The sequence below is a fragment of the Pagrus pagrus genome (genome assembly GCF_965226575.1).
Source record: "Pagrus pagrus genome assembly, chromosome: 1".
In the NCBI taxonomy this organism is placed as follows: Eukaryota; Metazoa; Chordata; class Actinopteri; order Spariformes; family Sparidae; genus Pagrus; species Pagrus pagrus.
The window spans coordinates 25756260-25778182 of NC_140185.1; the positions used below are offsets into that span (position 1 = coordinate 25756260).

A 21923-nucleotide genomic window follows, 5' to 3' on the forward strand; every position below is an offset into this window, starting at 1 on the left:
TTCTGGAGCAAAGGAGACCACATGGCACTGCACATCCAAACAGTTATCTCAAATAAATACAAAAATAAACTGCACCATTTCTAACAATACTTACAATGTTGGTACAAAACATACCCTGCAATACAAGGTACTCAGACAGGCAACACATTTATATGTACAGTATGTTACATGCAATTAGTCACACAAAACAGTCGACATTATCTATATATTATTCTGTACTGCATGTGTACCACTGCAAAAATGGACATATATCTTCAGTTTTACAAAACAATTTTCACAGACCTACATTTCTTTTCTTTTTTTTTTGGTAAAACAAAATAGATCCCTAAATATGATACACATTGCAATATAAAATTTCTTGAACTCATAAATCCACACATGCAGATACGGACGAAGTCGACTCCAGCTACACGACTGAAAACTGCATTTCCACGATATTGATCACTGACAATTAGTGTAAGTCACAATGTGAGTACTTTTGAGTGCTCCAAAAGATACACAACTAAGAAATAACTGTCAGGTAATATCAGACTGATCATCTGAAAAGAAAAAGAAAAAAGAAAAAAACACATTTCACACAATAACTATCTGGAAGTCATGTTTTACATATGAATCACCGCAGTACTGCGTGTAAAGGCTACTTAGCTCAAACGAAGTAGGACACAGTCCATTGCTAATCCTTCCATGTGATATGTGCCACCAATTCATTTAATCATCTGGAGTCATTTTGTGCTCGAGCCAAAATGCCATTTGATTTAGAACAGACACATTTGCATACTCCAGTGTTCTCCATTTCAACTTGCGAAAAAAACAAAAGAAAAAAAATCTAGGTCTCCCTTGAAAGAAAAATCCTGATCTTAATGAGATTTGTATACAATAAGAGTTAAATTAAACTCTTTCCGTATTTGTTTTGTTGCGGGCGAAAGTAACTGAAGACAGATGGATGCTGACAGTAACAGGGTGCCATTTCATCTACTCGAACTTCTCATTAGCACGTGAGCATTAATCTCAATTCCCGCTAACGGAAGTAGATTTTTGGTGATTATGATAACGATGACAAAGCTACTAGAAAGCAAGATGTCTACCCTGTGTAATAAAGACTTCTACAGTATGAAAAATTAGCCCCATTTTTTTTAATGATCTTTTCCAGCTACCAATAAGATGACACTGAATCTGATCCACTGACGTGTATGAGCCCGTATGAGCATTTGTGGCCATTTTTCTTCTGTCCATACAGAGAGGAAGGAATGTGCATGTAAGGAGCAAGATACAGTGTCCTCATGCAAACTTTGGTTTACACTTCAACTCAACACAATGAGAAAAATCCAGAAAAAAAGCATCTCTTATATAATCAGCAACTCTTTAACACACTTGAAATAAATATAAATGAATATATATTATTGTCAATTTAATATGTGCTATCAGACAGACATTGATTTCATACATCCTGATGATTTCATAAACAAATAAATCTCGCATATGCACAGAAACACTCTGTGCCTCCCTGAAGAACCTCCTTCAGTGTTGATTTAAGCAATGCACATTTGGCCCTTTGCGCTTTGACTCCTACAGAACAAACATCTGGACAGTTATGGGTCCAGTTAAAAAAAAAAAAAAAGCTGCTTCACGAAAGAAGATCATGAAGGAACTGTAGACATTTGAGCAAACAGAACTCCAGAGAATCCCCTCCACTGATGGATGGAAACAAAGCAACTTTTCCTTCAGTTCGGATGTCCCACCGTGGATAACCTTTGATCACTTCTCATACGACTTGTTGTGCAGGTAACTGAAGAGCGCCTCGAGTCCTTTGGTTGAACACCACAGCTGCTTCAGCATCTGACACTCTTTCTCATTGACCTCCTCCAGGACTGACATGAGGATACTCCTCACCAGGCATTTGGATTCTTCTAAAACCTTTTTTAGACAAACACACACAGGAAGAAGAGAGACGGTCATTTGGTTATAATCAAGAGAACACTTTGCCCGCCGGGTTGTCTGGATCAGGACCTACCACTGCATTGCACGATGCCATTTCCTTCACGCGCAGCATCACTTCCTGATTAAATGTGGTCGGCCAGAAGACCTGCGACACCAGACCTCGACTGCATGCCTCTTGTGCTGTGAGTTTTCTTCCACAGAACAGCATCTCGTTGGCCTGCCATTGGTCACAGAAAGTATGTGGAGGGGATTACAAAGTATTTTCAAGATATCATGCAATCCACTTTGGGTAAACACAGGGTAATCAGGTGGTTATAAGAGGAGTCAATGCTGCTTTCAAGACCACCAGCGACTTCTGACCTCCTATTAGAAAAATTACAATGGATTTATTCAATTCTTGATTCATTTTTTATGTGTATTAAATTATTAATGCATTTATTTCTGGAGCCGATTATATTCGCTTTGTTTTTATTTCCCCAAACTCATTTATGTATTTTCCTTTTGCATCCCTTATGAGTCTAGAATAAATAAATGCCTACATCTATTTTCAATATTGTTTTTTGGTGCATTTAATGGCATGTTAATCTATTTATTGAGTCATTTATTTATTTTGATTTCCGGCATTTTCAGTCCTCCACCTGCCAAAGAGACATCATTTTGTCACGGTCAGCCAAATGTTTTGCTCACTTTTGCCATCATGCATCTAGAAGACTTGAAGGTTGGAAGTTGGAAATTTCAACTTGAAAATTCCAACCTCCGACTCTGACGGGAACGCAGCAAAATTAGGTCAAGTGCAATCAGCCAAAATCCTGAGGACTCACCAGAGCTACACCGAGGATCTGGGGGAAGGTGTAAGAGGAGCATCCGGAGGGTGTGAGGTGGAGGGCTGCACAAGGAGTTTGGAACCAGGCCCTCTCACTGGCCCACACCACATCACACAGGGGCAGGATGGAGGCTCCTAAGCCCAAAGCGGGCCCGTTTATTGCCACCACGATGGGTTTCTTGAAGCGGATGAATGCCAACACAAAGTCCCTAGAGGGGTCACAGAACAATCAGTTCCAACTCTGTCAAGTCTAATGACAAATGAATCAGTGTTTATAGGGGTCAGGTTTCTTATTACCGTACGGCATCTGCGATGCGGCTGCTTTCTTTTCGGCGGTCAGTGGACAGACGCCCTATCAGGTACGATGGCTCCAGGCCACTGCAGAAAACAGTCCCCACGGAGCTGAGCAATAATAATTTGCTGTCATCAGCAGCTGCATTACCCAGAGCGCGACACACTTCCTTCATGATCTAGAGAGAGAAAAGGAGAAGAGTGTATTATTTTCTTCACTCATCTGACACATGAAGAAAGGTACAGATAAAATATAGATATTCTGTCTTTAGAGGAAGGCTCAAAAAGCGTTGGCAGACAGACAGGCCAAAGAAATAATGACACTGCCAATGCCAGAATGCAATTTTTCCATCGCTACAATGCTGACAGCTTCTGGAAATGTGCCCTTACAATGGTGTTACTCATCTAGTGTAACTAGGCACCATGTGATCAACATATTTTCAAGGGGCCACAGATTTTCAGGGTTTTATATGTGCTGGTGTTTAAGTTAAGTAGGTCCAGTGATTTTATTTGCCTTTTTCATAAAAATACTATCAGATTATTGAAGTTAGATTAAATGAGAAATGATAATGCACACCTTTGGTCTCTTGTACATGAAAGTATTACTTTCTTTCAGTTGTTTTTCTTACTGTTTCAATATATCCTTTTTTACCATGACGTCAACAAACTACAAATAAGTGAATAACCATCGTAAATCATCAGATTTACAAATAAACAAATCAATTCAGAATATGTGAAATGGCTTCAACCAGCTGCGCTTGACACGCGAATCGCTACAGTGCCATCACAGCCCTGCCTCCTCTCAGTCACTTACAATACTGTCTCTCGTCTTTCTTCTCATTCGCTCTGTTTTGTTACAGTGTTTGCTCGTTCGAGATAGTAAAGTGCAGCACCTCTGCAACTGATTTTGGTTGACAAAGAAAACAGCAGGAGTTCTGTTTGTGAATACTTTGTCTTTGAGGCAAATGAACAAGAAAAGGCAAAGGACACAAGCATGGCTTTAACACAAGGTGCTTACACAGCAAGTTTAGCCAAGCACTTGGAGGAGTGGCACGTCAACCTCTGTAAACAATTGTGACAGCTCCCATTCCACCATCACAGAAGTATTAAAGATGACCCAGTAAACCGTTGTTGGTAAGTGTCATGTCTTGCTGTTGGCCCAACAGCCATCTGTAAATCTCAAAGCTAAACTAATCCCCCTCAGAGCTGTCAGGCCTGAGGAGTCTTAGACAGTTTCAGAGTTTCAGTTGATAGGAAAAATTCACTTAGACGCTGTCGTGCACACAGTCACAAGCTTTCTTATATTAATCTTTCAATGAAAATCCAAAATTTTACGCCTACAATGTTCCCCTGCAATATCAAACACGATACGTTTGATATTCTTTGAGGTATCGTATCAAAGTTAGAAATTCCAGTAATATGACAACACTACTAGATTAGCAATTTCACACAACATGAATTATCGAGCATAAAGGGATTATAAAAGAGTTTATGACGAAAAGGTTACACTGATTGAAAGCACGATGCATTTTATAATGTGATTTGTTAGTGATGCTCAATGGTTTGTTTTTTAGATCCAGAACTGTTTGAGGTCCTCTGCTGACTAAATGTGAGTTAGCTCAAGTTTTAACTTCATCATCATTTCACACAATTAATGATTCTGCTGATTTTTTGGTCATTGCACGCTTCTCGGAGACATCAAGAAAAATGTCCTCAGCAGATGTCATCTCTTCAGCATCAAGTCGTAAATGTTTGGTTGGTTTTAAACAGTATAGAATATAAAGTATAAAAATATTAAAGTGTGAGTTGCTTTCTAGCTAGTTAACGTTACTTTCTGAGCAGTGGCAGGCTGCAGTTGAGAGGTCTACATGACAACTTGTTGGGCAGCCTGCCTGACACCGGCAGCTGACTTAACCATGCGTCAACAGCAGCTTCTCCTGCTGCCTGAAGTGTGAGACCAACAGCTTCTAGATATGTTATAAACTAGAATATGTTTATCTCCTAATTAGTTCAAAGTAAATAATGAATAAAAAATCAATCAGTGGTCAGCGTTCAGTTAAGTACACCTGTAGTATGCTACCTCAACAAATGCGACCAATGTAGCAGTGTGTGTGAAAAGAGACAAGTTTAGCTGTCAGCTAATATCAGCGGTTCATCATTCAGCATCAACAGACAGGGTTTGGCCTTTGTCAGAAAGCCGAACTGATAAGAAGTCGCCTGGAAACCCAAACACCCCCACAGCACATCACTGTCTGCCGACGCTCTGCACAATTTTTAATCAGATTACCACCCCTGACCCACATTAACCATTCACCCTCAAAGTGAACTTAATTCTCTGTCTCACCAAGCACATAATCTGTCCTCACTTTCAACTGGATGTGGCGTCTGTGTGTGACTCTGAGTGACGTGATTCGAAAAAAGGTGAATTAAAATATCCTGCGCAGATAGACGAGGCAGACACGGCCAGATGCTGGTTCCAGTCTGTGAAACAGAGAGGAGGAATGGAGACGTCAAAGTGACATTCATGAGCCGTGAGCAGAGGCCTCGAGGACATTTGTAGACAAACAAAAGGTGCTATCTACAACAATAAGACTTGTAACATCATGCATCAGCTCCCTGGAATTGAATTCACTACCTCAAGGGTTTTTTGTAAGTCGATCGATCAAATGTTTTATGTCCTATGACTCTTTTTTTATTTGTTTTTTTGTTTTGTCTTTTTCTGGAGGACGGTATTTGATTTTTCCAAAAAAGAAATAGCCGGCCTTTTTACTGCCACCTCATTCACTGCTTTCAACAGAACAGGCTGTGGGGAGGTCTTTTGCATCATCACAGGTGTACACGCGTCTATAAAATACAACGCACTGCATTGTGAGATGTTTAATATAAAATAGTGTATGTGCCGTTGAGATTTTGTGGCCTGCAGACACAGCTCAGCTGTCTCGCAGTGCTCTACCAACATCCTAAATGTTTGACGTCCATTTTCTAAGATTCTAACAGGCCCTCTTCACAGACGTCACTCACGTCACACTCTCGTGGCTTCCTAGGAGAAGAGAAGAAGAGAACATGTCCTTGCACATGCTAGATCTGACTTCAACATTTGACTTACTTACTACAGACCATCGTATCATCTCTAGTTACACCTCATAGACCTGCTTGTCCCTTAACTGTTCCAAAAAGAAATAAAACAACAGTAGTGGGCAGGGATATCTGACCTATCCGACCCCCTCTTCTTTTGAACCGTCTTCCTACCAAAGATTTTAGAGGCCCAGCTATGTAGTTTCAACAAACAGACTTTGATGACACAATGATGGAAAAGAGAGCGAAAAACGGCTGCTTACAATGTTTTGCTGACAAAATAGCATTATCCAGGAGGACTCTGTGGAGAGCAGTCATGTTTCCCCGCCTCGTTCATAGCATTTTCTGTAGCTAAGCAACTACCTACAGAGAATACCATCTGCTTCCTGTTGACGACACGTGAATGCTCAGTGTAAGTGAATGGCCATGAGATCTGTGTATTCAGGTGCGTTAGTATGTACGGACATTAGTTCTGAAACAGCATTAAAACGCTAAAAACTTTGTTTTTAAACCCTGTTTCCAAAAATACCAGTGTGTGTGCGGAGTAGGCCTTAGTCTGCCCTAAATACTCAACTGGGACTATCCAACTTTTACTTAGTCGATGTTGGAAAGGTTACGTATATGTTACAGTTTATACAGTATATATGTGTTCTTGTATATGTGCTGTATGACTTTCTGTCTTGACTTTCTTATTACTTTTATATTTTACGTGCTGTAGGTAACAAATACCTACCTATGTTTTTAATGTTTTCGAGTGTTTTGCTAATGTTGTTTATTTGCTGTTTTTATCACATGTACAGCCCAATGAGGAAGCTCTGTTATATTGCGCTATAATAAACTTTGACTTCACTTAACAGAGCCATTGTTAATGTTGTTACACCTGTGCTTTTCCAAGGATGACAAGTCAAAATGTCTCCTGTGAAAAGGCCTATCATGACTCTTTTCTCCCTCTTAATTGAAGCTTTATTAAAAGCAGGTGTGCAGCAATAATGTCTACAGTATTTAATTACAGATATGCTACGGATGCCTGATGAGAGTGATCAAAATGGCCAAATGTGGGCAAATGGCCAAATGGATTCAGATCATGTCCCCATAAAGGAAAAAGTCAATGTTTGTTTACTCATATGTCTTAATATAATTTCAGGATTATGTGTGTGCTGCTTGAAAAAAGGTGATAAAAAGCGGGATCTTCAAATATATCTGAATAGCAGTACACAGATGCAGAGCGCTCCTGGGTGTTGGGCCAAAGATGTGACAGAAAGAGTACCAGTTAACAACTCGGGGTACTCTGTCACTGAAAGCGAGCGTTGAGTGTTCGGATGAGAAATGCACAAGGATATTTTGGATGATTTTCCCAGTGAAATCCATTCAGTGGGCACATCCGCAGACTCTCTTGTTCCTGTAGCTTCAAAGACTGAGAGACAGAGAAGGAGCTATCAGAGCTGTTTGATAAGCCCACAGCTTACGGGCTTACTGTCACACATGAAAGTACACACACACACACACACACACACGTGCACGCTCAGTGCTCAGTTTAGGCCACTTCAGTGCCTGTGAAGTGCAGGCTGCCGTGCACACGAGGCTGTATCAAAGCCAGAACCGCCCTCTGTGGCAGATCTGAGACGCATCCTACAGCCTGAGGAGACGCAAATCCTGTTTGCTTTGATTTACGAGGCAGAGGTGGAGGATTGTGATACATGACATTATCTGCGGCTAAACTCACTATTCTAATGGACTTCTCAGGTATCAGCAAAAAACAAACAACCAAAAAAACAAACCAAAAAAAAACATTCAAATCTCTATGTCCATGTGTTTAAAATGTGTCCAAAGTTTCATCTCACAGTAGATCAAGATTGAAAATGTTTGAAAATGTTAATAAACTATAAATTTCTTCATGATATCCTCAGTTAGTATATCAGCAAAAGAAATGTAGACCTGAATGACTCGTGGTCTGCAGTTTTCACGATTTATCAAAACTTTTCTGGATAATTCCAAAAAACATTTTTCATTTTTGACAAATAACATTTTTTTTGTAAAACACTCATTCATTTTATCCTCACAAAATCACACAGAAAGTTACAAAATGTCACAGTAGTCATTACAAAGGGCAGTTGGGGAAAGGCTTTACCGAAACGTGAAAGCCAGTTACCGATTACGTCTGGGAGAAAATTAAACGGAGCAGCTTGTTGTTGATTGAACCAATCACAGGCTGGTACTCTCCTGCAGGCAGTTCATTTATTGCAAGTGGATCACCGCCGTGCAAGAAGCTACAGCATCAGAGAGCCATTAAACTGCATTCAGTGCTGCTGATAGACACGTCCCAGCGTTATTAAACTAGTTTTCATGACTTTAATTGAGGATGGCTCGTGTAAAGCAGTTAAACAAACACTACTCCAAAATACAAAAGGTAGCATGTTACATCCTATGTTAAAATCATAGGCTTTGATAGAACCTGCGCATCCCTATTCATCATTCTGACAGATCATTATGAATGACAGTGCAACTCCTGATTCAAGATGTAGATAGATGTTGACTTTACGTGGGGAATTTGACTGACGTGTAGTTAGCAGGTGATCAACAAATTGCTGAGGAGACTGAGAAAACATGTCAAAAGCCAGCAAACACAGCTTGACATAGATTATGCACCCAAAGAGCCTGCAGAGAAGACTCAGCTGGTGTATTATCAGATGTAATCAGAAGAGCTCCTAAAAATAGCAAGATCGTGTTTAGTGAATCAGCAATTTATTGATAATTTACTAAAACTTTTTGTTGTAAATACCATCAAGTAACATCATCTGGGTTTTCAGTCACCACGAAACTCTGGCATTTTATTTTAAAAGCTGCTTTTGTATCAAAGTATCCGAATAAAACTGTAAAAGTCATCCATTCTCTGGGTTTTCCTTTCTAACACTGGTGATGGTGATATTTTTAGGCTATATTGTGATACACTTCAAGGAGAGAAATCATTGTTCTGCTGCTTCTATTCACACGGATTGGGAAAGTCAGTCCTAACCCTCGGGGTGGCAACATCATAAATCAGTTATTGAAAAGGGAAGCGTATTGGATACATACTCTCAACAAATGAGACATCAGACTTTGGTCCATTTTTGTAATGTGTACTTGTTTGTCTAACCTACACTGTCTCTTTGTGCCTACAGGTGATGTATGTAGGTAAAGTTGAGCCACTAAAGCCCTCCTGGCACAAAGCCTTGACCTCTCCTCCCTTATTAAATAGGTATATTTACAGTATGATCTCCATATTTTTTGTAATATATCATGAATTTTGTATGATAACCTCTTTCCCCTAGTTTTTATCTATGTTGTTATCTAGTATAAAATACAATAGTAGGATATTTATGTACCCTGATATTTGAGATATTTTACATATTTGCTGGCATTGTATAAATTCTGACAATTGTTATGGAGTGAACTGTGTTTAAACTTTTTTCTACCTGTTTGATATGTACTTAATGAGGAAATGTATGTCCTTCGTACTGATGTATATTGATGATATCCTATGTAATTGTATACATTCTGTTGCTGATTCTTTGAAGTGTATTTGTATAGAGGACTGTTACCTTGTTTTTTTTTAAAGAAATACCTGTTGGCAATTAAGCACAGAACGAAATTGATGAAGCAACATGGAAAAGGTGTAGTTCACTCCTTGTCGTTTTTAATGTAATCGTTAATGAAATAGTGTCAGTAAAGTCCTGGTGTGCCCTTGAATATTGATTTTTTTGATCAACCTTGATATCTATATTTTAGGGATGACTAAATACTGACACAATGAGATTTTTGATAAACAATCATCAATAAAGTGGATAAAATGAGTAAGTGGGTAAAGTATCAGACCAAGTACAAATCAATTTACTGTAACGCAGCCTTTAAAAACCAGGAAAAGAACATTTATGCCATATAACATGACATAATAAACATAATAAATATCCAAATTCTAATAAGATATACAGTCTCATATCATGGTAACGATATAATATAAATATACTGCCCAGCCCTATTTTAAACATCAAGAAATGTAAAGATAGACAAACAACATTTTCATAACTAAGAAACAATTACAATAAAGTATTTGATCATTGGGCTCTCACGTCTTCACATCATCAAAACTTGATGTTAGCGATCACTACGCCATCTGCTAAACAGCCTGTTTGAACCACAAGATCTGACACGACCTCAACATAACAGGAAAGCCTCAACTGTGCAGTCTCTAGCAGAGATGTCGGTGTTGTCTCTACAATGCAAGTGGTGGAAATCGCTGGGTATCTGGCCATCTCTGGGGTCTCGGGTTCTCTTGAAGAATAATTACATAATGCTCTCCTCTATGAACTTGCTGCATAATTTCCTCACTACTTCCTCTAACTGACATTTTGCTGCAATAACAACAGATGGCATAACGCTGGATTATATGTACCAGTAATTGCTCTACTTGTGGAGACCTTGCTTGGCAGGAGGCAGTTTTGAGGAAACTCTCCGTCAGTACCTAGGACAGAGCCAGAGACCTATTTCCTGACCTTTTTTTTTTGCTGAGTGTAGATGCTATCTTTCAGCAGTGGCCCTTTCTAAGATTCATGCAGCTAAACATATTCATACCTGGCAGCTGTCAAATAAACGCACAGTTTTTTAAAGATGTCTCCTGAAAAGCTCCCCTGGAGCAGCTGGGGAATTGTTGCACAGCTCTAGGGCCTCTCTACAGCAGTTAATGAGGAAACTTTTCTCATGTATTTTTCCCCAAACAGAGCTCCATGTCAACTGGGATACAATCAAAAAATGTACATACTTAAATGGTCTTGATACATTGATACAAACCAGAGAAACACAAGGGAACAATGGACATGCACGAAAGAAAACAAATGTATAGAACAGTGTGTACATTCCCATTCTCACCTCTGGTGTCAGAGCGTTGTTGTCTGTCGTTTGGCTGGACAGCAGGACGTGCGTGAAGCCTTCCTCCTTCCTGACCACGATGTCTCGGAATCGACAGTTGCTCTCACTCTGCCGCACGTTGTACCTGAGCCGCTTGTCAAACACGTAGCCTTTCTCCTCAGCCAACTTCCGCTTTACTGAGCTGTGGAAATGCATCTTGCCGTTGGCCAGCGGGGAGCCTGACACAGAGGAGGGATGACAAAACAGTTCGATATGACTTCCAAGATCGAAGACATTAGACGCCTACTGATAAGATGATTAAAACACCTCCATGATAGAGTCTACAATATTAGTAAAAACTTTGTTAACATCAATTTTATTGCTGAGATCTGGGGATGCAGCGACACTGCTCGAAAAAAAATTCCACAGATCATTAAGAAGGATCTATTGCCTTGAAAAGAGATGTTCACAAGGAACATTTTGAGAAAAACATTTAAACGCTGACCTTCATTTTCTCTTCAGACAGTGAAATTATTATCCAAACCACTGGTTTAGATAATGTAGTTGAACTGAAGACTTTATAATAGCTCTGTGACTGGGTAACTTGTTTTACTCTGAGACCGGCTTTTGATACTGGAGTATTTAAAGCTTGACTTGACTTGGTATACAAGTCTAGTTTTCTTACCTACCATAAAGTGGATTAAGTTTTTCTACATGTACAATGTACTTCTACTTGAGTAAAGAATGTGTGTACTTCTGCCACCTCACTGCACTTTCAACATTTATATATATTATTGCAGCATTAAATGCATGCAGGTTACACAGGTATACTAAAACATAATCCAGTTTTGACTTTTTGTTGACAACCACACTTCTTTATCATTAAAAAGGGCACTGACTGGTGAAAGATGTAAATTTACAGTTTAGACTGCTGTTTGTTAAAAGTCTACTGTTCATATGACATTTGGTTTTGTGTGGACACTTTCAGGCATGTCACTCTATGACAGTTTTTTCTCTGCATGGCATCTGAGCTGTCACTGCAGGATTCACTGAATTTGAACTTTTCTTGATTGCATTAATATTTCTAACTCAAAAAACACACACAGAGCAGAATTTTCACATCACATTAGGAAAGAAGTCAACAATACTTTCAATAATTTTCAGGCCCTTTTTCACTTCACACGAAGAAACCTTGACTTATGGGGGCAGTGCAGTCTCCGGAGGACCAACATTAATCCGAGAACTGTTCTGAATCACCTACGTTGATAAAGAGGTTTCTGTAAACGCTGAGTAACACAATCTCAGTTGTGCACTTTCATCAGCCGAATGGATGAAAGATGAAAAAACACAAGTTAAGCGATGCAAGAGTCCTTTATCTTAGATCCAATGATGCAGCGGTAGGAAACAATGACGCACCAATGGGCCAGACATCACTCAGGAACTGAGTACTCAAGCACCATTTTTCTCACCATAGCAAGTAGTATAGTGCTTTTTTGAGCATTACAAAATGCAATACAAAAGCTGGGTCTGATCTTTCAAAACAAAAAAGCCTTTTGCTCTCAGTGGAGACTGCGGAAAAGCCCTCAATGAGATCCTCAGTGTGTGCTTTTAACCATGAGTGATTTCAAGATTAATAATGCAGTGAGGCAGTAGAACCAGCCAGTGGTCATAGACAGAAACAGCAACAGCAAATAGATTGAGCTGGGTATTATAACAACAAATTTAGGTACTATTAATTTAGCCTGAAGACAAGAGAAATTGGTATTAAATAGTTCAATCACTTATAAGATTAAATCATTTCTTAAATGCAGACTCAACATAAAATGTTTCAAATGAAAGTTAGACTTAATAAATTGGGGTCAATTCCTCTAACAAACAGAATCATCTGGAGTTTGACTCTGCCATAAAAAATTTAATTAACACGGATTTTGTCTGTGACTCTGAGTCTGTGTCAATTCAATTCAGCAGAGGAAGACCATAAAAAGTGATCAGCCTGATTAGATGGGCTATCTAACTGCTTCAAAATGTTTTTTCTGGTCACACTGAGAGTACCCCAGAGACGTGATGACACGATGCTATAAATTTCTGGACAATCAACACATGCCGTCTGCGACTGGTGCGACCGTTACCAAGCTGATTGTCATGGAGATATTTGCAGCCTCTTTTCCTCATTCCAAAAATGTACTGTAAGACTTTCTTTCATGCCGTTGCAGGTTTTAATTTGGTCATATGCTCAAAAAAAAAAGATGCAACAATGACTGTACAGATACCGCAACAGACAATTATTTTTCTGTGGTGACAAACAAACCTGGTGGGAATGTGTTTTACAAATTTCTATTTTTCGAAACAGAAAAACATTTCACACATCTATTTCATGAGCCAGTTGCACAGAAGAGGGACGCGCGGACTAAGAGTTGCAAGCAAAATCCTGCACACAGTTACTTGCGATGCTTCGTACTAGACCTTCATCGGGTTTGTCTGGCCACGTGTGCACATTTTGTCACCAGTCCACAGTCAGAGAGACACTCTGTCAGAGTAGCATGTTAACGGGCGGAGCCGAGGGTGCTGGATGAGGTGAGCGGAGTAGTCTTTTGAGGATTAGGAGATTAGGATCCATAATAGCTCCTACACCGGTTAGGTTGGTGGACCTAATGTTGTCATACAGAGCCGCTCTCAGATGAGATCTCACAATCGCTCATTAAGTTGCAGCGTTTTGAAATGAGTGAAAACCGACAGATAACATATGGCACTTTTATGGAAATGTTCTGCTTTCGAGTTCACATTATGGTGTGCTGACCTTGAATTTGTGATGTGGCCTCACTGCACCCATCTGTTAAATACATTCGGTAACATGACTGAAGTAGATGGGAGATGAGCAATAACACAAAGTGAAACCAACAATCATGGAGAGAGCACAAGCACATAACAATCATATCAATATGCACATATTATGCACACTGAAGGCAACGGAGGACAAAACTTTCCTTTAACAGGTGTTACGGACAGTGAGAATGCTCAAACTCTATATTAATTCTACCATTTATCTGTATATTTGGTATTTCAAATATGGTAAAAAAAAATTAAAAAGCCAAACATTTTGATTGAGATATTCTGTTCAACAAGCCAGGATGCCTTTTTTAAAACTGATGTAATGATTAACTATTGTGTTGCAGCCCTGGACTGTGACCCACAAGTGAAATTCAAAGGTGTTATCAGCTGCTGCTGTAATAAAGAACCACAGTACGAGTAGTGTGTCAGCAAAAGTTGCTACGGTGTAAAAGTGAGCCTATACTGTATATATCTTTAGAAGCAATGCAATCTGTCGTATAACGGTGCCAGCGATCCGCCTCCAGATTAATGCAGGGAAGACCAAAGAGCTGGTCGACACCAGTGAACATCCAGGGAATGGACATTGAGATAGCGAACTCTTACAAGTACCTGTGTGTTCACCTGAACAATAAACTGGACTGGACAGACAACATAAATGCACTTTACAGGAAAGGTCAAAGAAGACTTTACCAGCTGAGGAGACTCTTTTTTTACTCTGTTGTGGCATCAGCCATTTTCAGTGGTCCGCTGGGGCAGCAGCATCACGACTGCTGACAGGAAGAGACTAGACAAACTGATCAAGAAGGCCAGCTCTGTCTTGGGATGTCACCTTGACCCAGTGCAGGTGGTGGGAGAAAGGAGGACGGTAGCTAAGCTATTATCCCTGATGGAGAACGGCTCCCACCCTATGCAGGACACTCTGAGAGCACTGGAGAGCTCCTGACTTCTGCTGTCCACTTACATTTAAAGGACAAAAATCATTCATTTGAGGACAACAATTCACACATCTTGGCCAGACAAGACAGATGGTTTGAAAGAGGAGTAAAATAATCCATCTATGTCAAACTGGAACGGCCGTCTTTCAACAGAGGAGTTGGCCTATGACATTACTTATCACCCACCTACAATGCAGCACTGAGTTCCCTCCCCAGACAGCTTAACAACCATTCACACCTGGGCTCACATAGCCCTAGCAACTCACATGAAGGCCGGTTGGGTCAACGACTCACAAGTGGCCATAGAGACTCTGAAACTCAGAGCTCACACGTGACTTTAAGAGCTCTGCAAGGACACAAAGCCTGCAACAAGTTAATTAAAACTGAAGAAGCCTCTCGGATGAGAGGTGAAACATCTTCAAGTCCAATTGCCTACGATATAGCACTCAGAATTGCCATGACCTGGATGACTGAGAAACTTGACTTATTTATTGCTGTTTTAATTGTTTCTAATTGTTCTATTTGTGCTATCCCCCTTTGCTGCTGTAATATTCAAACTTTCCCCATTGTGGTACTAATAAAGAATCATCTTATCTTATCTTGTAACAGGAAATCTCATCATTGTAACCTAATAAAAAAGATTTTAATACAAGATAACAGTATGCAATCTACAATGAATCAGTATGTATAGTTTGCCTACCTGCCTGGTAAGTTATGAACATTTCATTACCTGTTTTATTCATAAACCTGTATAAAAGTCCACTCTACAGTACATTTTTCATTAGAACGGAACCAATGCATCTGCATGGCTGATATCAGCTTGATTGGCTTTATAGGATATATCAGTATGACAGCCAAAAAGTAACAAGACATTGCAGTACAGACAGGCCAAAGATATATTTGAGGGGGAAACAGTGTCACCTGTATATAGATTATTCATCAGACAGCACCATCCTGTCGATCAAACTGAATTGCCATTTTGTTCCACTGAAACTACGTTAAGAGAGCACTGACAAGTTTATCTCACAACTGTCCTAAAATGTCTCACTCAGTTTTTTAAATATCACCTTACAATATCAACATCTGTCTAAAAGTCAGCAATTTCTTAACATCTTACCTAGTTCAGTGATGAACTGCTGTCCAGTGGTATCCGTGTCTCCTAGTTCTCCATCCTCTCTGTCCAAAGGCAGTCTATGTGGCCTTGGTGCTGTCCTGTACATGAGAGGCTCCATCTCTCCATTTTGGAGTCCATTATGAGGAACCCTCGCTGGAGGAACAAAGTGAGGCCCCCCCGGTGGAGGAGCCTTGTACGTCATGGCTTTATTGATTCCTAAAGCATGTTTCCCAGGCGCCACACCCACCTTCCTCTGCTTCTGAGCGTGTCCTGATGCTCCACTTCCAATCCCTAGAACACTTCCTACTCTAACGCCAACAGCTGGACCACAAGTCCTTTTCTTCTTTCTGGCCTCAGAACGAGCTCTGGAGTTTTCAGCAGCCGATGGGTGGCTGGTGACGCGAGGCTCTTGGCGGCTTTTTGCAACTTTGGGACGTTTGTGTGTGTGCAGTGTCAAGCTGTTGAACTGGTCAATAAATTCCTCGCAGTGCAGTAGATGGTGCTCTGGCTCCCATGTGTCCTCCTTACTTCCATAACCTTTCCACCTGATCAGGTACTCCCACTTACCCTTCTTGTTCCGCCTTTTGTCCACAATCCGCTCCACCTGAAGGCAGCACACAGAGGGAGAGAGGCAATTAGAAAGTATTTTAATCATTAAAATCAATGTAAAGTACACATTTAAGTTTTTAAGACGTTTTTAAGTCTTTAAGAAATTAAGAAAAATAAACAGTTTGTCCTGTTATGATAAATAACACAGTGCATTAGAAGAGATTTATATTATGTTAAATAATCTCTAAAAATAAAAAAAAACACTGAATGCATTCCCACTCTTTATCTATAGGATTTAACACAGGCTATAAAATCTGTATCTTTAGAAAATAGAGATGCACAATTGCAATTTTCTTGGCTGATTCTGATTTTGATTTTTTTTAAAAGTCTGACCTGCCGATTCTGAATAAAATGTGACCGGCACAGAATCGGACTTCTCTGACACTGATCAGCTGGTAGCCTGTCATGATTGTTCATGCTGAAAAACAGCTCTGGTCCCTGGCTAATCGATTGCTGCAAATCTATTAATAAAAAACAAAAAAGTGATGCTGAGCTTTCTTGTTTCCTTTAACGTTTACATTTTTGGCAGAATAAATAAATTACTATGGTCAGAATGCATGTATAACTGAGGTAATGTATTTTGGTGTCACGAAAAACTCTCAAGAAAGAGTATTCTTGAGGATGAATTCTCTTGTTTTTGCTGTGATGGCACAGACAGCCCATACTTATACTGAATTAAATCCATGAAGGTGACTCGAACGGACTCTCTGCCCTCTAGGGTGCCCTTCCGGTGCCCTTCTTTGCGTATAATGATGTATGTTTTCATGTCGAATTACATTTTGAGATGTTGCCAGGGAGTGTCAAATCTTAAAAAAGGTACATTTTTTGACATATGCCGAGTTTAAGATAAGGGATAATTCCCTGCACAGGAAAGATAAGAGACCAGAGAGGAGCTGAGATGAGCTGCAGGCTGCAATCATGAAGAAGCCTTAAACATCAGCTTCTCGAGGTCAAACCAAAACTAGAAAAGCACGTGCATTTTACAGATATACTAGGCCAGCTGAGGCCACAAAACTTTGGCAGATGTTACTATTTGACAAAGACAATTAAGTAAAGTTACTGTATAAACCCAGTGTAAAAACTGACACTATCCTACACAATCCTACTTACTAGTAGTAAGGAATGAAATAAGAAAAAACAGAAGACAATCAACCTGAAGTCTCCAGTTCAATTGAAGAAAATAGCCATTATAGTACAAGTGTTGTCATACTCAAGATTGTGTCTGTCTTTCTCCTCTGTCATCATATCTAGTGAAAATTATAGGTTATTCAGTGCATGCAGAAAGTAATCGGACCCCTTCACTGTTTTCACATTTTGTTGTGTTGCAGCCTTATGCTAAAATCTCATCAATCTTGCATAATCCCTTGCACATTTATTAAAAAGGAAAAACTGAAATATTATTACAGTATTCAGACCCTTTACTCAGTACTTAGTTGAAGCAGCTTTGGTAGCGATTACTGCATCGAATCTTCTTGGGTATGACGAGACAAGCATTGCACACCTGGAAATGCCTGTTTACCATCCGTCAACAGGCATTTACAGATGTTCGATTGGGTTCGGGGCTCTGGCTGGGCCACTCAAGGACATGCCTGGTTTCCTCCAGACGTGACGCTTAGAACTGAGGCCAAACGGTTCAATCTTGGTTCATCAGACCAGATAATTTTGTTTCTCACAGTCTGAGTGGCCTTTAGGTGCTTTTTTTTTTTGCAAATTTTCACTGAGGAGAGGCTTCCATCTGGCCACTCTGCCATAAAGCCCAGGTCGGTGGAGTGTTGCAGTGGTTGCAAGGTTGTCCTTCTGGAAGTGTCTCCCATCCCACACAGGATCTCTGGAGCTCAGCCAAAGTGACCATCGGGTTCTTGTTCACCTCTCCGACCAAGGCTCTTCTCCCTGATTGCTCAGTTTGGCCGGAAGTTTGGAGCAACCTTCTTCCATTTGAGAATTATGGAGGCCACTGTGCTCTTGGGGACCTTCAATGCAGCAGAAATGTTTTTGTAGCCTTCCCCAGACCTGTGCCTCGACACAATCCCGTCTCTGAGCTCTGCAGGCAGTTCCTTCGACCTCATGGCTTGGTTTTTGCTCTTACATGCATTGTCAGCTGTGAGACCCTATATAGACAGGTGTGTGCCTTTCAAAACCATGTCCAATCAATTGAATTAACCACAGGTGGAAAGTCAAGGTGAAGAAACATCTCAAAGATGATCAAGAGAAATGGGAGGCTAAATTTCAAGTGTCATAGCAAAGGGTCTGAATATTATGTCAATGTGATATATCAGTTTTGCCTTTTTAATACTTTTGCAAAAATGTCTAAAATTCTGGTTCTGCTTTGTCATTATGGTGTACTTAGTGTCAATTGATGAGGGGGAAAATGAATTGAAACGATTTTAGCATTAGGCTGCAACATAACAAAATGTGGAAAAAAGTGAAGGGGTCTGAATATGATAGAGCAGCTAAAATATTCCATCATTTGCCAAAAAAAATAACTATGATAGTGTCGCCTACCATTTTCACACAATGTGACTAATCACTCAAATAATAAGAGTGTGAATCACTTTGCAATTCAATTTGATTGCATTCAACTTGATTTGCAATTCAGAAGGTGCTGCTTAGACTCGAGCTGAAATGTCTGGGCTGTAAGCTGCTCTGGTACAGACATCTCTTTTTTAAAAGAGACGAATACATTGGCAGAAAATACTGACTGTACTTACTGTACACTATACTGTGAGAATCATGTCAAAAAATCATAATGTGATCAGTCGATCCTCGAGTCCAAATTTTAAGATATTCTCTCGAAGCATTCCAGAGATATTGTGCTGAAGAGAATTGGACGTAACTGAGGTCACAGTGACCTTGAACTCGGACCACCAAAATCGGTTCATCCTTGATTCACAGTTGATGTTTGTGGCAAATGTGAAGACATTCCCTCAAGGTGTCCCTGAGATATCACATTTAAAAGAAGGGGACAGACGGACGGACAGCCCAAAACATAATGGCCATTCAGAGGCATAAAAACACTGACCGAAGCCTTCTTAAAGAATAAGTACCGTTTTTTACAACCTGGACCTTATTTCTGGCAAAACATATGGTCATTTACTCACCCAGATAACTTTGGTGTCATTCGGCGTCGTTCGGACGAAATTAGATCCAGTGTAGCGGCGATATATCCATATAATGGGAGAGACGGGGCAGCGACACACAGCCTCTATATAACGCATTATCTGCCACGAAACTAGTTCATTTCATCAATATTTTGTTATGAAATGCTAGCGCTATTCCCCTCTGAGTCCGGGCTCGTCCGTTATCAACATCCGGGGTCAAACTAGCAGTAGCAGCTACAGGTAAACAAGCCGCGCTGTCGCGGGTGCGCGCGCAGCTCAGAGACGACATCTTCCAGGTCAGAGGTAGTAGATCAGCCTACAGACCCCGGATGTTGACAATAGACGAGCCCGGACTCAGAGGCTAATAGCGCTAGCATTTCATAACAAAATATTGATGAAATGAACTAGTTTCGTGGCAGATAATGCGTTATATAGAGGCTGTGTGTCGCTGCCCCGTCTCTCCCATTATATGGATATATCGCCGCTACACTGGATCTAATTTCGTCCGAACGACGCCGAATGACACCAAAGTTATCTGGGTGAGTAAATGACCATATGTTTTGCCAGAAATAAGGTCCAGGTTGTAAAAAACGGTACTTATCCTTTAAGGGGAAGAAAACAGGAGGCCTTGCTTTACTTTAGACCACTGGTCCATAAAATTACTTAAGACAATGACACATCATCTCATTACAAAGAATATATAACACACAGGACATGTCGCATCATTAACAGTCATGCATACACACCACCACAAAACATAAGGCATAAGACATCTCACTTGTATAACATGCAGGTTTTCTGTTGGAGACTTAAAGTTCGTATCACTGGCTGACATAAGGAGTACATTTATGTGGCCAAACACATGACGCGTGATAAAAATCACACCAATAACATCCTCAGGCATCATATGAGGCTCTTCTGATTTTACAGCAGTTATTGACTGCATTACAAATGCTGGATGCAAATGTTTGGTCTTGAAGACTTTAAGAAAAGTTTTAATAGGAGTATGTTAAACAATATTCACAAGACATTTAGAAGTAGCATTGAAAATTGTTTGAAGGTTTCATCAGAGGCTTTAGTGCAGCTGTGCTAGTAAGTGCTCATCAAGTTCTCAGATGTGCTGCGCACATTAAGAGGAGTAAACAGCCTTTGAAGGGTGAGCCGCAGGGGTGTCACAGAAATGAACAGACGATTAGGTTGCTTACAGTCCCAAACAATGTCACACTTAACAGCATTGCAGAAAGAGACACAGGCTGAGAAGAGTGGAGAAGGGAAGAAATAGTGTGAGGTAAACTTGTGTACACAGACTGGAGAGGTTTAGAAAGTATGAGCTGGCAGAGAGCGAGGGCAATACTCTCCTCTAACACGAACCAGTAACGGTACTGTGTTCATCACATGCTGTGTATAAATCCTGACAAACCGTCAGTACAAATGTTGACATGAGGAGCAAACAGTAAGACTACGTTTACATGAAGTGGTCTAGTTTTTCAACGTTTTCAGCGCTTTTTGTGGAGACCTCTGCCTACGTAAAGACCGTAAGGAGCCCCCACTTCTACCCCCACCGCCCACCCCACTCCACTCAGCACGCGTCTGAACCATAGATTAATTGTAAAATCTTACCATCATATTATGAAATACAGTTTTACTGCCACTGTTACTTTTTAAAGTAATGATTTCCATGACAGTGATAATGACAGTGACTTTCAATGTTGATAGGCTACTACTTGTGACACGTAACCAATCAGATGGTGCTGTGGGCGGGACATTAAGTGAGACTACAGAGGGTTGACTGCAGACTGAGAGAAGCTGCTACATCAGAGCCAAAGGAGCACATTTTAAAATGAATTTAGCACTTTGATTTTTTTTTCTGATCTAAAAAATGACTCAACCCTTGACTCAAACTGTGATAGGATCCAAACCGTCACTTTTGTGAGCCATTCCACTCCTAATCGCCTTCTCCCTCTTTGCAGTTGGCAAACAATAGCACTGTGAATCACAGCTTACAACAGGTAAGTGGGACATAAAACACAACGTTCTGCCCATAATTTCTAAATAAAGCTGTCTTATAAAGTTACATTGTATTCAACTGCCAGTTAAAAGCCAGGGGCTGCCAGTTTAAAAGCCAGCCATTGGCTGCTATTGGAGCAAAGATCCACGGATAACAGTAGTTTGTAAAATGTCTTAATGGTGCTGATAAATTGACCAAACTGATTAAAATTAAAAATTAAAAAATTAGCAAGAACAACCAAATAGGTCTAGAAAATTGTACCAGTCTAGTCCAGTTAAATAATAACCAGCTACACTGTACTAACACCACAGTATAACCAAAA

At 40.2% G+C, this 21923-nt stretch overlaps 1 protein-coding gene across 1 annotated transcript in view; it reads right to left on the bottom strand.

Annotated features, from left to right (window-relative positions):
- Positions 1-34: 34 nt before the first annotated feature.
- The window catches only part of LOC311262289 (chromodomain Y-like protein 2), a 32918-nt gene continuing 11029 nt past the window's right edge, over positions 35-21923 (bottom strand). Inside the window, exons 2-7 of the mRNA XM_084361571.1 lie at positions 15890-16490; positions 11030-11247; positions 3059-3231; positions 2760-2970; positions 2012-2155; positions 35-1914 (exon numbers count right to left, since the gene is read on the bottom strand). Of these exons, the coding sequence (XP_084217697.1) occupies positions 1756-1914; positions 2012-2155; positions 2760-2970; positions 3059-3231; positions 11030-11247; positions 15890-16490 (1506 nt within the window). The 3' untranslated portion in view covers positions 35-1755. The remainder of the gene's footprint in view (positions 1915-2011; positions 2156-2759; positions 2971-3058; positions 3232-11029; positions 11248-15889; positions 16491-21923) is intronic.